Source organism: Prorops nasuta, unplaced genomic scaffold, assembly GCF_024137725.1.
Source record: "Prorops nasuta isolate Cenicafe-Biocafe unplaced genomic scaffold, Cenicafe_Pnas_1.2 PNAS00017, whole genome shotgun sequence".
Taxonomy (NCBI): domain Eukaryota; kingdom Metazoa; phylum Arthropoda; class Insecta; order Hymenoptera; family Bethylidae; genus Prorops; species Prorops nasuta.
In genome coordinates this window covers 4575628-4593532 of record NW_027116814.1, presented here as the reverse complement: position 1 = coordinate 4593532, position 17905 = coordinate 4575628, and the positions used below count along the sequence as shown (strand labels likewise).

Below are 17905 nucleotides of genomic sequence, written 5' to 3'. Positions count from 1 at the left end.
ATCCCTACGAATTTCTTTGTACGTTTTTCAAACTTATGCTGCTGAAAGGTTGTGGTAAAGGTTGAGTATACTAAAAATGATAAACACAAACCCTTTTTATTAACTAGAATAATTTATTTTTCATAGTAGAAAAAGGAGAATGTTTCTTAACTCATGGACTGAATTGTACTCATATATAAATATATATACAATTACATACAATCCTTAATTGAATGTTACGCATAAATTCAATATAAATCGATGGTCTGTTTATATCTTTGTCCTCGTGAATATATGCTTGACTCGGAAAATGAATTCTCTGTTTCGAACATGAGGTACGCCGTTTCCCATCGCTTGTACGTCTTATGGAGGGGAAAAAGTAGCTTTGAGCGTAGCTGCACACAAACTGTATCGTTTTTGCTCTCGTTTTCGCATTGTTTACGATAGAGACGTTTGTAATAAGAGAAGGATGGAGAATAGATATGACCCATGAATTTTTAACCGAGACAATAAAACCTGATGAAAAACAATAAAGCGATCGAACATGAAAAATCGTTCCAAGCGACTGGCTTGATGAAAGAAAAAGTGGAAAATGCATTTAACGAAACGCATTCCTTCTTCGTAATTACCCATGCAAGCGTTGGGTCTACGGATACAGCGATAAATTTAATTGGGTAGCTTCTAACAAAGGGCTGCTGCAAAAAGTTATACGATGAAAAATACTAAAAAAAAAAAAAAGAAACAAAGACAAATGACGTTAAAGGGAGACACGTCGATATCTCCTACTCTCTTTTTCCCTTTGAATTTAGACAACGTCGCCCTTTGATCAGTTAGAATTAAAAGGCGATCTGCGCGGTAAAGCACAGTTTTAGCCGTGAGCAGACCACTCTTCGCTCTTTTTTCCATCTCCGAGTGTCTCTTCTCCCCTCTCTCTCTCTCTCTCTCTCCTCCCTATATATATTTATATCTCTATCTATCTCTCTTTTAATGTATCACTCTCTTTTTTCTAGCTTGTCGATTAGTATATCTAAAGGAAATATTTATATGTATCGAATACGAAGAGAAAAGAAATTTAGCAGAGCTCTCCCCTTAAAAACAGCACAAATGAGAAGTATTTTTTTTAGCTTGCTTTCATTCATCATCCATTTACATATGATATTTATATTTAAATAATATAAATATATTTAATATTTGTGTTACTCTTTACATGTATATACGGTTCACCCTCTCATTCCTGTGTTTTTTTACTCGTTACAGAAATTTATCTTTAGAGCTACAATTGTTTAGACGAAAGGGGGGGGGGGGTGATAAATAATCAGCGATCGAATCCGACTCGCTACGTTTATCGTTTGTCTTTACTCTTCTAGAATAGATTCTTTTGTGAGGAATTGTTCCTTCTCATCGCTGTAATATCGTTACGTGCTTGCGTTATCGGCCACGCGACCACTCCTATCATTAATCAAATTAGCGAATCGGAAGAAAGATTGAATTCGAGAAAACTTCGTCTGTCAGTAAAAAGTGGAAGTTGATGTGCGCGAGCGATAACAGTGGTCGCTTGGCCGTTACAGGAATAAAGTGTAAACAGAGTGACGTCAGAACTCGTGTCTATTGTATACAGCAGAGCTCGGAAATTTGTGCACGTTTCGGTTGGTGACTATAGTCACTAATACGAAATCCCTATTAGTGACTGTAGTAAATAGCTGGAATGTGCAAAAACAATTCCGAGTCCTGATACATACACAGCGACGCTAAAACCTATCCCTGTTTTTTCCACCATCGTTCCGAGCTCGAAACACAATAAGAGATTGAAAGGATCACAATGGCGAGCCTATACTATTTCCATTTTACGTTTAACGCTAGTATGACAAAAAAAGGTAAATAACAGATTTCGGTGTAATAACAAAGTGTCGTCGAACGGATCGTCGAGTAACTTGGAACGATGGAACATGTCAAAGCGTGTAGGTTACAAGAGATACAATTAAGCCAGAACTCGGCATTATTTGCACACTCCAGCTATTTACCGTAGTCACTAATAGGGATTTCCTATTAGTGAGTATAGTAAACAACTGAAATATGCACAAATTTCAGAGCCCTGAATTAAGCGAAGTACCGCTCGCTCGAAGTACTCGAAAACTCGGCGCACACGTGGAGTTTATCGACGCCCCAGGTATATATATATATATATATGTATGTGTATATATTAAACCTTTGCCGAACGATCGGAAAATCGGGGGAGACGCACGCGTGTGTACCGAGCCTAAGGTCCGTACGACCGAATATTATAACAGATCATCGGTTCTGTCCTCGTCGTTCCTGATTTCTTCAACAACCCCCCTCCACTGTTTCTTTGTAAAATGAAGTATTATGCTAATTTGGCAGCATCGTGGGGGTGGGGGGGGGGGGGGGGTGGAAACCAGGCACGACAGTGACGTCACGCTGTAACATCAACAAGAGGAAGCCAATCGGAGCAAATTAATGTGGCAGTTGCTTGGTATTCCGTGTTTTGATTGGAGGAACGCTTGTCGAGAGGAACGGAATGATCGACAAATTATTCTCGTAACTGTACATCGATCTCTATTTCGAGCCCTGGTACAATTATTCCATCTGACGTTTGCTCGCATGTTTTTCTGCATCCATAACGTATATTTTACAATGTTTCTCTCTCTCTCTCTCTCTCTTTGGCTCGTCACAATTTCAGGTTTCTCGAACGTTGGACAAATTTCTAAACTAATGCAAAATGAATCGGGTGATTGTACCAGGCTGATGCGGAGTCTAGAGCGTTCTTAAGCTATTTTTGCACTGGGAATAAACAAAGTTATTATAATAATAATAATAGCAATAATAATTTACAAGCTGCGGCTAACGTTACACAGTCGAACGGAATTTGCCAACAGCGATTGGTAATGGCGGTCCTATATCGATATTTGGCAAATTCGCAGGGAAATAAATGGTTCTTGCAAGTAGTATATATCAATAATAACGTTGCATTCTTATAACAACAATGCTTTCTGTTAATTACTAATTCTGTAAACATTACTATATATCATTATATAAAAAAGCAGTGTTTTTCAGGATCGCTATTGCATTCTATTAAATATATATGTGTGTGTATACATATAGGTTTATTATTCTCACAGCAGAGAGAGGAGTAAAAGTTATTCTGTACTTGTGTGTGTGTGTATACATATGTATCGAGTCGATACAGCTATGCTCCAAAACTTACGTTTTGCGAGAAAAAAAAATTATAGGCACCTTTAACCATATTCGTAGGAATGTCCTTAAGATACGTATATATAGTATAAATGTAAGTTTAGGTACGTTTGAATGCCATCCGATATTCTTGTAGTCGCACACAATAACTCCCGTTTCCTTTTTTTTTTTTTTCTTAAATCAACATTTAATTTCCTCCTCGCATGCCACATCTGTAATAGCTATATTTATATAAACAATGAAAAAAATTGATAAAATAGATATCGTATAGACGTATCGCGGTACGATACACGAGAATGACGATATACGACGTGTGATTATTGTATATATAGTTTTGAAATATTGCCTGAACGTTTCTAGACATAATAATAATGATACGAATGAACTCTGCGAAATTGGATCTGTGCACGGGTGATGTTTAAAATTTCTGTACGTTCACCACAGTTTCCTTCGTCCTCCTTGCGTTTAATGCCATACCTAAGCGTTACTTACTTATTATTATTAATCATTATCATAACTGTCACACGATCGTTAATAATTTTGTCTTCGCTCCTTATGGTTGGCAGTTTCGTCGATACAGGACAATTCCTCACATTTATCTAGCACATATAAATTTCAAACCAAACGATTTAACAGCGACTGCGTTCCCTCCAGGGATGAAAAAAGGGACGACCTTGTTAAAGCTCCGAAAATTTATTTTTTTCCCTCTCCTTGAATCGTCCTTGGATCTTCTAAGGTTTTTCTTGCTGTATTTTTTTTTATTCACCCATGTGCCTCTCGAGGCTGATCCCGAGGAGCGTCATCGAACCCTAAAACGAGGCTGAAATTGAGAATTTTGCATCTGGAGGGAAGCTCGCTTGTTTGTAGACTTATTCGTGATTATTCTCCTGTCTTACCCTTATCTATGCGTTACACTTCTATGTTTCGTGTACTTAATAATGAATATCCATATAGTACGTGGTAAATCATTAAACATTACACGCTAAAAATAGGTACCGTACAACTTTTTTTTTTGGCTTGATAATTCCACCGATCGATCAAAATTTTGCGTGCTTTCTTTCGTGATTTTGCGATTCAAATGAGTTTCGCGCGTAGGTAATTTTTTTTTGTCAAGTACGCGTCGTGGTCTGGAATATCGACGACACGTATAATTGGAAGATGAAAATTAATCGCGAATCGGAGATTAAAGTTTTGCAATTAAAGATACATGTACAAAATATATTTTTTTTTTTTTCAAAAATTCGTTCGCCATTTTACGCGATACTCGTTTTGCACGCAATTACAGACTGAACTCAAGCACTGGACAATTTATCTTTGTCGACTTTTGCTTCGTCGTCGTTGCAAAAGGACCAGCATAATCTATTCTTTTTTTTTTTATGAATTTCGGGGAATATATCGAATCGCACGAGAAAGTAGCAAAAATGAAATTTCTCGAGTACAAAAAGATGTAGAAAGGTATCTGTAGTAGTAGTACATAGTAGCAGTAGTAGTAGTTTAGTTTAGTAGTAATATTAGTAGTAAATTTAGTAGTTTTATAGTTTAGTAACATTGATTATACAAATATATATATATATATATATATATATATATATTCATATAACAGGCAAAATTATATATTAGAACATTAGGAATAAAAAAGTAAATTAGAGACGAAGAATGAACGAATGGCACACGTTGAGAAATGAATCTTAACGTGGAGCGATTGGCTCGCGCGCTTACAGAGACGATTCGTCGTTCGAAAACTCCGCGTGTGTTTGCACGTGTGCGTGTAAATAAACGTGGATCTCGTGGAGTGTGTTTTTTTTTGTCAAATTTTATTTATTTATATAGATTTTTTTGTGTGGTATTTTTAGCCTCTTTAATATACGTTTTCGTGATATCGTACGAGGACTCGATTGGAATTGTGTGCTTGCATAATTGTATATCTAAATGGATCCTCGTATTGAATACGTCAATTTACATGCTCGAGGATGCAGATGTACCACAAATCGAAATGGAAGTGAGAAGAATATTTATTGATCGAGACAAAAATAATTGAAGTAGCTAAAAACATTTGTCAATGTTAATTATAGTCGGTCTTAGAATTAATTATTAGTTTTTGCGAACATTTCCAGCTCGTGCCATATGCGGAGAATTACACGATGCGTCGACGATGATCGTTAAAAGAGTAATGGTCCCTTGTCACAGGTATCTTTTTAGCTTTCTTTCTGCGTGCGATATTGGTTGGACGTGATCGGCACGAGCGGGCAACGTTTCCTTTGTATAAACATAACAATGTGAGCTTACTGACGCATAATTACAACCATTTCGAGCTGAAGCACACTATTACGCTATTACAAAAATTACGATGCTTGATCTCTTAACAACCTAACAAAACGTAATGAAAAAGAAAAGAAAAATCAACTAAAACTGTAAATGATCCAATGATATAAATGTTATAAATTCTAATAAACTTCTTGCTGTGACAACGCGTAAAATAATTCTAAGTGTAATATTACAAAAAGAAAAGAAAAAGAAATGAAAAAGAAAAAGAAAATGCTAGCGCAACGTGCGCGAGCACGACGAGGTTCCGAAGGAAAAAGCGAGCAGTTTGAGTACAATTGACGAATGGAGAGAAAAGAGAAGAAAAAATAAGAAAAAAAAAACAGTGAGAAGAGAGAAACATAGAAGACAATATCTTGCAGCAATGAATAAAAAAAAAAAGAAAAAGAAAAAAGAGAAGTTTATACATATATATATGAAGAAAAGGGGTTTTCCACAAAACTCTCTGTCTCCCTTACAATAATAATAATAATAAGAATATAAAGAAGAAGCAGAGAAAATGAACTCGCGTGTCGAGGATATATATATATATATATAAAATTTGGCATGCATCTGCTCGCGTCTCTCTCTCCATAGAATATCATCGTGCGGTGCGCTTTTGAGGTAGCAATTTGAGAACGATTCCTTAGTAGCCATAACCTTGGTTGGTTCTGTACGACGTATATCGCGCAAAATGCCCTGTTGTACGAGTTTCCTCGCGGTGGTTGCTGCTGTCCCGCCCGTTCGCGAGGGGCCAGGTATTTTGGGTTTTAGTATTATAAATCTCGTCACTATTTGCAGTATAGTATAGATATAGCGAAGCTTCGTCTTGCGTGTATGCCCTTTGGGAGACGAACGTGTCTCGGTGCTGGCTGGTTCGAGGCTCGTCGTTAGGGAACGTGGCAAAGACGCGTCTGCGATGTTCCTTTGTCCCGGCAGTGCACCAAGGACAAATAAACGTGTAAGAGACAGAAAATGACAAACTGGAGAAGATTTCATCGGATCGCAACAAAGTGTTTCTACATAGGTGTATACAATGTGGCTGCTGATGGAAAAACTTGGGAACCGACGAGCCTCGTGGAGAGCACCGGGCGTTCGGCCAATTATATGAAAAACTATCGACTAATTGCTCGTTCCGCTTTCGTTACAGTTGATTCGCTTAACGCATACGGTTTCTCGTACAGTGTTACAGCTGGTACAACGACTATCTTGCAGTTTTTACTTTAGGTTTACATATAATATATATCTATGTACAACAGGCGTATAACGTATGCGTATATCTATGTATGTGTGTGTGGGTGTGTACAAGTGTGGCGTTTGTCGTCTCGTGTGTACATTAATATTCTATTTCGGGAGGTATACATTTACAGGGTATGCGTGTGGTGGTATTGGAGAGTCGTTTCGCATGTACAGAGCTGTATAAATGCAAAGTGTGTAAAGAATAAGTTATGTATTAGATACCCGCACGGTTTTCTCATAATGCCCATCATTGGCAATATAATAGGATAATAATAGATAATATATTAAAACTCCATCGATCACAAGTCTCTCTCTTTCGACCTACGCTTATTACATTATATTAATTTTCGTCTATATCGTCCAGCCCGCTACCTGATATATATCATCTGCTTAGCGATATCACTCGAACCTGTCACATTAACAACAATGCCCAACTGTGTGCAATAAGGCCCTAGTTCAACGCCACGCGCGCTATAATTTCAACCTTCTCTCTCTCTCTCTCTCTCTCTCTCTCTCTCTCTTTGCCCTCTACTCCGATCCACGAGTACAGTTCGAACCTCCTTTAGAAATTTAGCATCAATTTTTCATTTTGAGGATACACCCTGCTGTTTTTCCCTCGTCTATCTCCTCCCTTCCCCTCGGATCGTTGTGCGTCCACGTGTTCCGAAACGTATTAATACTAAAGCCCAAAATAATCAGAAAACAGGCGCGATTCTGTCGTTCCCTCCCTTCAACGACATCACTCTCTCTCTCTCTCTCTTTCTCTCTATCACCGTCGCCCTCCTCCCTCCTACTTATTACTATTACTATTCATTAAACGCTACTATTATCGATTAAAGTATCTTGTTAGCTATAAATTCAACAAACTGTGGACGTGTCCTGGTTTGTCTTCTCTCTCTCCCTCACTCTCTCTCTCTCTCTCTCTCTCTCATTCTCTTTCTCTCCATCTCTCATTCATCCTCTCTCTCTCTCTCTCTATAATCTACTATGTATTTCTTTAATTCGTGGAGTTGATGATTGACGAGAGTCCCGATACGGATCTCCGGGATTTCCACTCTCTCCTGTCTGATATCTCGATTTTCAGCGTTTGAATTCGTTTTGCTATGAAAAAAATCAGCGTGATTCCCTATTTTCTCTCTCTCTCTCTCTCTCTCTCTCGCTAACCGGATTTCGTTTTGATGCATTGAATTCGGTTGATCGACTGTTTTCCTCCTTTTTCTTCAACATCGCATCGACCAGGGTGGCAGTGGATCCGATAACGATTCTTTTAGAGAAATCATCTGTTTTTTTTTCTTTTTAATAATTTTCTTTAGTCTTTTGTTTTTCATCATTGTGAAAAGCTCTCTCGAAATTGGCAGTGCGACGTAAGAAACTTGTAGAGTTTTTGCTCTGGAAAACTCGCGGTTTTCCCGAAACCGCGTGAAGCTATATATATATGCATATATATATGTCTCGAGTAGTCTCTCTTTCGTTAAAAAAGAGAGAGAGCCGGAGCGGTGGGGCGTGATAATATTGTTCCTTGTCGAAACACCTGGAAAAGTGTTGTGTCCTGGACGCGTAGTCGTTACGCGCGTTTTTCCCGTGGATGATCGGTAGAAAAATCGGATGGGTGGATCGTTCTCGATATTTATCGTCGTTTGGCTGTGCGCCCAGTCGAATCTTTGTGTGTTTTTTTCTCTCGTCTTCGCAATGTTGCGCTGGTTGTGGTGTGGTTCTTCGCACGAATATATATGTATATATATATATATATATATATATATATATAAATGTTTTTTCTGTGTATACATATAACAAGGTCTGCTTATCACTGAGTCTACCATTTGTTCTTTCCAACTGCGTACCTCCTCCCTACTCCTGCTCCTACACACACACACACACCTCCACTCTCTCCTCGCACCTTCCCCTAACCGATTAAGCACGATCCACGGTAAAATACTCTAGAATACTCTAACATTTAGATTTTGTACATTTCTCTGGGCCATCCATGCCCAAATAGATTAAGTCACCGCGCGACTCTCAATGTCGCGCGGTAGATAATAATTTAATAACGTTAAAAATCTTTTAAGTTATCATTATTACATTAATAATTTCTATTCGCATTCATCTTAATCTCTCTTTGTTATTCTCTGTCATTTGTACATTCTCTCTCGAGCGTGCGAGCGTGTCCTCAGAGTGCTCTCTTCGCGTCGCGATATACACGATCGTCCGTTCTTCCCTTTCCACGGCGGCCAAAGTGTTGAGAAGTCTGCCGGAAGAAAAAAATGGTCCGAGTTTGGGAATGCGCGTGGGATCGTCCTGAGACGTTCCTGTGTCATCACCGCGAGGTGACGATGGAGAGAGGCGAGATCCCGATGCCTTTCGAGCACCTCTCTCTCTCTCTCTCTCTCTCTGGTGCAAAATCCCCGACTCGCGGTGGTATTGGCTGCTGTGCGTGTGTACAAGACTGATGCGTTTGTTCCTTCTGTGTTTTCCGGTGTGTGGATTCTTTTCACGGCTGCTCTTTTCTCGCATTGTCCATTTTTCCGCTTCGACAATTTTTGCCTGGAGTGTACAAGGATTTTGAGCGAGCAACGAAGTCCGAAGGGTGTCCCTGATTCCCGCTTGATCTTTTTCGTAAAGCGTCCTATTCTCAGTGTGTTTATTTTTTTAATTCCCCCCTGAGTGATTCGAAAAAACTAGAAACTTAAATCCAATGAAAACTAGATGAGCGAGCGAGAGACGTGCGGAGTCTGCTGTTTCTCGTCTCTTTCTCCTCCGGTTGCAAATTTCGACCGTCCATCTCGCTTCCCGGTGTCGGGAAAGAGATATTGCGAAAGGGGACTGATGATGATGATTGGGGGGGGGGGGGGGGGGTTGAAGTATAGTCAAGACGAGCGGCGCTCGCTCGACAAACGCGATTCCTGCTTTCGTAATGGAGCGTCGTGCTTCTCTGTGTTTTCTATATATATATATATATATGCTGTATGATATTTTTATCCCTGAAGCGTGTGTCTATATATCTATCATCCTTTCTCCTCTCGATAGCCAGATATTCCTTTAGTTTGCTTATATTTTAAAATTTGTCTTTTTTTGTTCCTTTTTTTTTCTTATTAACGATAATTTTGATTTTGGCCGAAAAAAAACGCTTGTGCGCCGCGTATACGAATTGTGCCGTTCTCTTTCTCTCTCTCTCGCGATTGCTCGGAATGGAAGGATCCTCGCTCGATCCTGTCGCGTGCTTTCGAGTCCGTCCGGTTGTCCGTGTAAGATTATCGTGACGTCACAGTCCGTACAGTCCCTGGTCGTTTCCCTTGACGTTCTCTCTCTCTCTCTCTCTCTCTCTCTCTCGCGATTGCTAGGAATGGTAGGATCCTCGCTCGATCCTGTCGCGTGCATTCGAGTCCGTCCATCCGTTCGGTTGTCCGTGTAAGAGTATCGTGACGTCACAGTCGGTACAGTCCCCGTTCGTTTCCCTTGGCACACACTCTCTCTCTCTCTCTCTCCCGCGAATCGATAATCCGTCGTCGATTTTCCCTCCGATCTCATCCCCCTCTTAAAAACTTTTCATTAAATATTTACGTTTGATAAATAACAACGGGGACCCGAGGGCTCTCGCGGGCACTCGGGGCCGCTCGGACAGGAGCGACCAGGCGAATTTCGCGTCGCATAAAACTGCAAGGCCGATCGCCTCGTCGCTCCGAGAGCCGAGGAGGAGGGCCCCGGAACCGGGCGCGAGGCCCTTACAGCCACCGTCTTCTCGAAATATATTAAATATATTATACAATTTATATCTGACTAAAAATCCCCGTTATCGTAACTCTCCCCGCGAGAAATGGCCTGGACCGACGAGGTGCACCCGCAGCGCAAAAAGCTGCGCCCCCGTCGAGCCGCTAAAATTCACAGTTAATTAATTTTTTTTTCACGAAAAACACTTCGCTTCGTATCATCTCCCTACTATTACGTGCTTCTCCCTCCGCGATCTCTCTCTCCCTCCCTCCCTCTCTCTCTCTCTCTCTCTCTTATCTATATTAAAAATTTAATCGCGTTCCTTCGCTCTCGCGCCTCTCCCTAATATCGTTAAAATTCATTAAGTTATTAAAAACATTTAACAAAAAAATTGACAAAAAAAAGAATCACTTGGATCTCCCCAACAATGTATCAAAAATAAACTTATACTCTTAGTCTCATTTTCTTTCATTCTCCCTATCACACTTTTGCAGTCCCTTCTTATCTTTCCCTAATACCTCTCGCGTTATTAAGCTCCTTCTTTTTTTTTCCTGCCTTATTAACACGCTCTCTCTTAGCCCTACAATGCCCGCGCTCCGTTACTGCGATACACCGCAGACGAAAAAGAAAAAGGCAAGAAGGAGATGGCGGCCTGGATACACTCGGTATAAAAGCGCAACACACGGAGCCAAGCAATATAAACTCTACACCGTCTTCCCTGTTTATTTTTCTCTGCGTTTCCCTTCCTTCCTTTGGATAAACCCACCCGGTGATTTCGTGCGCACACTCCAGAATCAATCGAGCCCCTACGCCTGGAACTCTCCACTACCTTACAACGCATATGGCCTCCCCCCTCTCGACGCACTCCTGCACAGAGTCTAACCTTCGATTGTCTTTATGATATTCTTTGGGATCGTTGAGAGAAAAAAACGTGTCGAGAGGTTCGCGTTGCGGTCCTGGAGAATTCCAGGCCCCACCGGGGCTCCAGTTAACCTATAACCTACGCCGAAAAACTTTGTACTAAATGCATATTCCGAATGCCGTGAAGTTGGCCGAGCGAGAGACGCGTCGAGGTATCTTTTACCTCCAGCCTGTGGAGCTAGTAAAAAAATACCGGCGCGCTCGTGTGTACATTCGGCGCGAGAACCTCGAGCAAGGTTCTCTCTACTAATAGAAATATGTTTTGACCGACCACGCGCCGCTGCTGCTTTTCTTCGTCCGAGAAAGAGTTAACCGGTTCCCGGGAGACTCGCTCTCCCCCTATGCGCGTCGTCTCGATCTGTGCAACGTTCATCGCTGCTCCAGCTGCGCGTTGGACCGCTCGCAATCCAATGTTAATGCTTTCGACAACCGGCTAATGCTCCCGGGGATCCTCGCGAAGGACCCAGTGACGCGAGAGCCGATTTCTCGTCTCAATCCGTTTCGTTAATATACATGTGTATCTGCGTTTATATGCGGTATCTTTTTGGTCAGTTTTCTTTCCATTGAAATCCCAATTAGCTTGCGACGGGTGGACCGCGCTCGCTCGGATCTACAGCGGGCCGAGCGTGCAAATTCGGCAGTTGGAACTCTGCCTCGTTAGGATTGTTACATCTAGCGCGTTGCCCGTGTCGAAAAGCGAGCAAGACCAGAACTCGGCCGTTCGCAACCGCGTGTCTACCCCCCACAAGCTTCTCGCGTTGTTACATTTCTTCTCCCTCGTCTTTCGTTGGGTATTGGCTTATCGCGCGGCGCGTATACTCGGTCGAAAATACTATCTTCGAATATATCTCAAAGTTTTAATCTCAACATTTTTCCTTAAAGGCTACAACAACGATTTGTCTCAAGGACACGATAGAATTTTATCGTGTGACGAATTTCTAGCATACTTTGATCAAGACCGATTATACGCATTCGACGAGATCATATCGTTTGCAAGGCGTCGCGCTACCACCGGGCGATCCTCTCTTCCTCTCTCGACTCTCCTCCTGCACACGGGCCTCCTCTGAGACGCTTGCGAACGATACGAGTTTCCAATTGAAAATTCTCAGGCACCAGCCATTATTCGCGCGCTGCCCGATACCTTCATTCGCCCATCTCTCTCTCTCTCTCTCTCTCTCTCTCTCTCTCTCATACAACTTCTATACTCGCGATAATAATCCTAAATTTGCAATTTTTTGCCATATTACTAATAAGTAATTACTTATAGATTAATAGTATTATTGAACACACGCACACTCACACACTATTACATCCATGGTAAAGTAAAAATGCTTGAAAAAGTTTCGTGGCTTTGTTCGATCTCTCGTTCTTTCGTTCTACACTGATCCCTCTTCTGCGCGTTCTTACGATTCACCGTCCTCTCTCTCTCTCTCTCTCTCGCCATTTCTTTCTTTACATCTGCTCATTTATCAAATCGCGCTTACGTCTATAGGTAGCGACGAAGAATGGAATCTCGAGGGGACGGGATCAGCGTGCAATCGCAAAACCTAATCCACTTTTCCAGCTCAATAGAACCGATAGCAACTTCTGTCCAGCGATAAATACTGGCTCATACGGAATGATGATGTTTAGGACAAACTCTGGTCCTCCACCGAAGAACCGGACCCGAAGCATCGAAGCTACGAGATTCAGCAAAGTACAGGACTCACAGCTTATCGCTATTCTTGCGGAATCCGTCTGGTTCTTGCAACAATATTATAAGATCTTTCTCAGCGCGATGCATGGCAACGTAACGCTTATATATATATAAATATATATACATATATATATATATAAGTGTATATGTATATAAGTCTTCCAACGTTCTAGCTGCGACATTCGCGATTCCAGAAGCCACAAATTTCTCGGGTTTGCCAGCGAAACCCAAAAAGGTGGAGCGAGTTAAGGATCTTGGGCGACCGGTGTGTCTGCAGACTAGAATGTAGGCGTCTCGCGAGCGAGAGGTAGATTGTAAATAAATTATAATCATCGACGTCGACTCGGCGACCAGACGGAACCTCGAAATACTGGCACGTACGGAATGGTCACGCTAATTGATATAGGCTAGCGGCTGATGGTGGCTCCGAAATATGCGCGTCGCGTCCTCGCCTCCCGTGGATGATGCTGAACACGGGATGAGGGAGGACGCGGGATCGATCGTGCGCGCGCCAACCATCGGAGACTGGCCGTGACTTTGTCAAGCTCTCTCCGCGCAAAGTACAAACGCTACGATCTACGAGGTCACCCCGGCGAGTAAAACGGATTCCGTGGGGCGTTGGTCGGCGTCGGTGCGGTCTTCTTCATTCGACGTTACTGATTCTGCGATGTTTGCTGTTGAGGTGATTGTTGTTGTTGTTGTTGCTGCTGCTGCTGCGCTTGCTGTTGTTGGGGTTGATTGGAGGGAGAGGAAGATTGTTGCTGTTGTTGCGAGTTGCTTTGCTGGGACGTTGCACTGCCGTCTCTTCGGGAACGAGAGCCACCCTCTTGACTACTGCCACGACCAGCGCGCGAGCCTGGGCCGCTCGTTCCGCTTCCCGGTGCTGCCGATTGTAGAACCATCGAGCGAATTCTTCTCTGCGCCGACTGCAATATTTTACATTTTGATTATTTTATTCAAAATCCCATTTACCCTCTCAAGGTGGTCTCTTGGGCTCTACCTGAACGGAGAAGAACGGTCCAATGATGTGGACTGTGGTTTCTTCGTCGACTGTGGGTGCTGCTTGCTGCTCGGACAATTTAATGATGCTCCCAGTCACTCGTTGCAGCTCTCTCACGTTTTGACCTCCCTTCCCAATTATTCGTCCAACTTGGGTACTTGGTACGAGTATCTCGATCGTTAATCTAACATCTTCGTTGCCAGTCACAAAACCCTCTTCTCGCATTTTTTCAAAGATCAAATATTGTGCCTGAAATACAAAATTCTATGTAATCAAATTTTGCAACTTTGTTACGTGCTCCTATAAATCCTTGTACAGTTTTATAAAATAGAAGAACAATGTTGAAGGGTTAATCGGAGCCGATCCACGTACGAGGATGAACCGCGATCAGCACGGGGCCCTGCACTCTTTTATATACCTGCTACATCAAGCCAATGCCTACATACGACATTCGCCCAAACGAGCAGGATACGCTCTTCCAAATCCCTCAACGCAGCCCCAAGACAGGACTCGAACCCGCGTCCCACTAGACGCGAATCCGGCACCCTCGCCACTGAGGTACCCAATGGCTGAACGCTTTACAATCTCTCATTAGCCTAGTAGTTACAATGTGTCAACAATGTGACGACTGACTCTCGCTTGTACAACAAAGCGTTACAAAACCGAAAATTTAGCACTTTGGCTCAACTGACCTTCCACTGAGATTCTGGAGAACCGATGATGGTAACTTTCCTCTCGGTTTGCTGTTCCGCAGGCTTGTCGAGCTCGAGGGGAGCAATCTTGACGCTCGCGCCGGAGAATCGTATGATATTCCTTATGTGAGAGCCCTTGGTACCTATGATGGCACCAACGGTTCCATTGGGTATGTAGAGGAAAGTAGTTTCCTGCGCATCGCTGGCAACCACACCCTGTTGAGTGGGCAGACTTCCTTGGTAGGGGTACGGGGCGGGTCCTGACCCGTAGAGGCCGGGTCCACGAGAATTGTATCCCATACCTGCAGTGGACATCATGGCCATTGGGTGTAGTCCAGGGAACATCATGCTTTGTGGCTGCACAAAGTGGACATGGAGTTAATGTTATACGATCCAATGAAAAAAATCAGTATTTTCTACATTGACAAACCAAAAAAAAAAAAAATTGGAAAACTCACTGCCATGGCTTGCAAGTCGTTCTCGTAGCTTTGACGCAATTTGCTAGAGATCATGGATTCAGCTTTGCTCATGTTATCGATGCTTCCCTTAACGGTAATAATACGCTCGAGATTGAAGCTGTTGATATCGTTAATGCTGCTAACGGTGATTTTCGTATCGGTGTCCTGCATGATCCTCTTGATGGTATTTCCTCCCTTGCCAATGATACGCCCAATTAAATTGTTGTGCGCGAGTATCTTCAGAATTATGTCACTGAAAACAGATTTATCATCAGCCACATAGTGCATATAGAGAGTACACGTGTCAGAAACGCGTGGCGCAATCGCACAGAATTCACGTAGGAACCCAACAACGTCAGAATCCGGTTCGAGGTAAAATTACAAAGTTTATTCGTGGATTTTCGCCATTTTGACCTATCGGAAAAATTAATAGTTCCCATCGATTATTCACAGGGCGCAACGCAAATATAACTGACACCGAAACATGGTTGACCTACATTTGACCGTGAGAACAATTTTTCCTACAAATTCATCGAAACGAGTGACGATGATCCACGCTATTAAGGATCTCAACATCCTTGTGGATCGATTCCAAGGTCGATAAGGTAGAAAATTACCCTTTGTTGGTACTGTTAGCCTCCTGCTGCATAACCTCGAGGATCTTTTTGCAGGCGTTCGTGCAATTCTCAGGGTTCCCGTAGATGGTGATGGCCTTCTCGAGGGAGCCCACGTTGTCCTTGCGGTGGACGTCGACGCGGGCCCTCGTCATCTGCGTTATTTGTCTGATGGTGGAGCCCTGTCTGCCGATGATGGCGCCCACCATGTCGGACTGCACGAGGATCCGCAGCGGGAAATCCGTTTGTCGACCGGATCCTGGCAGACCTGAGAAGGCGACGCCGCCTCGCTGGCTGCGTCCTCTTCGTCGGCTCTCCGCCGAGGACATTTCCACTTTCAGCGCGCTTCCGTCGTAGTCGTAGCCATTAAACTGGTTCACAGCTCTGAAACGAGTAAAGAAATCAATATTCCTGTTTTTCGATTATTTTGCTAATGCTGTATACCGATATATATATATAAGTGTTATAAAAATTTTGCAATGAAAAAAAAATTCTTTAATACACGTGTTTATCACAGGCATCAACGAAATTTTCAAAAGCGCGTCTCGGCGCTTTTCTCTCTAAGAATACAACAATGTACTCACTGTTGTGCTTGTTCCTGCGTCTCATAGCTGACGAGGAACGTTTGTGTGTTAGGATCGCGCGACGACAGTTTTTCGACGTTTTGCACTTGTCCGTAAGTCGAGAGAAGAAGCTCAACCTCCTCTAATCTGGTATGACCTGGTATGTTGCTTACTAGGAGTTTCGCTCCGGAACCGCTATAAAAATAAACAAATTTTCTACATGAGTCAAACTTATTCCTCTCTGCGGACAGAATTGTTATTATCATGGGGGTGTTACATGAAAAAAACTATTCGGAAAGAGTCCGTACCGTCGGATATTCGAGATAACAACACGAGGACAATATTTTTGCTTTCTTTATTGATTATGGGAAGGAGGAAGAAGAAACACAGGCACAGTCGATTATTTCTTCGGACTCTTAAATTAGACTAAAAATAGCTGTAAGTTGTGGTACCACGGAGGATTTTTCTCGTTTAACGTCTTTCTCTCCTAATTTTTCTCCTCTGCCACGTGTTCGCTCGTTCACTACCAAGCGTGCGCGATTTTTTTCATTCTTCGCGTGATCCGCTCCTCTGATTGAGGATGTTACGATATTTCGAATAATTTGCCATTTTTCGAGCTTGAGGATCGCGTCGTAAAATCGGCAAATTTGTGTTAAGTTTGCTAAATTTAATTGGGTACCGAACGAGTGAGTTTTTGGAATTTTTTGGTTTATTGTTATTATTATTGTGTAGGTTCGAGTATATTAGGATAAACGCTGCAATAAAGTTATGAATATAGTATATATATATATATATATATATATATATATATATATGGAATTAATTGCAAAAAAAATATTGAGAGTTTTGCGAACGATAAGTCATTTACTAATGATGATCGGAAGAGTATCATTGAACGTGGGAGGAGAAGAGTGATTGATCGTGAATGAGGAGAGATGCTGAGGAAGCAGGGAAGAGAAAATTCCGAGTTTGAAGTTGAACTGAAGCGTGGGAGAGGGGGGGGGGGGGGGGGATGAAGCGATGAAATGATGGAAACTCGAGGGGTGTGACCGGGTTGGGGGAGGGGGAGGAACAAAAAGGAGGGCGCACCACCGCGCGGTCAACTCTCACTTTCGTGCTTATCGATTTTTTAGCCAGTCGGCCCATTCAACCCTGGCAAGCCGCTTTCGGCTAACCTTGAGGAAAACGTTGGCAAAGCTCCCCGGAAAAAATCTCTTTGTATTTCGAATGATTTCGGTTTGCGAACTATGCATATGCATTTTATCGTTTGGCAATTGTTCGAGAATCGAATTAACACACGATTGGGTATTTTTTATTATTTATTTTACATATGTATAAACAGTGTCCCACGAACGATGGACATGTCAATAATACCATTGGATAGGGGATAAAAATCTGAGTAAAAAAGTCCTAACAACTTTTTTGCTAGCACTTTTAGTTAAAAAGTTATTTGGAATTAAAGATTATCGATTACAGTAGGCCTTCTTTAAGAGGAAGATTGTTTTGGTCGTGTTTTAAAGCCAAAAA

General features: G+C 42.2%; 1 protein-coding gene across 2 annotated transcripts in view; it reads right to left on the bottom strand.

The window, feature by feature from the left end:
• Positions 1-5158: 5158 nt before the first annotated feature.
• Imp (IGF-II mRNA-binding protein) overlaps positions 5159-17905 on the bottom strand; it is a 68324-nt gene continuing 55577 nt past the window's right edge. The window contains exons 3-8 of one of the 2 annotated variants that reach the window (XM_066737495.1): positions 16400-16573; positions 15819-16199; positions 15202-15454; positions 14744-15100; positions 14052-14300; positions 5159-13977 (exon numbers count right to left, since the gene is read on the bottom strand). In XM_066737495.1, the coding sequence (XP_066593592.1) occupies positions 13705-13977; positions 14052-14300; positions 14744-15100; positions 15202-15454; positions 15819-16199; positions 16400-16573 (1687 nt within the window). In that variant the 3' untranslated portion in view covers positions 5159-13704. The remainder of the gene's footprint in view (positions 13978-14051; positions 14301-14743; positions 15101-15201; positions 15455-15818; positions 16200-16399; positions 16574-17905) is intronic. The other variant, XM_066737496.1, reaches the window with a different exon arrangement.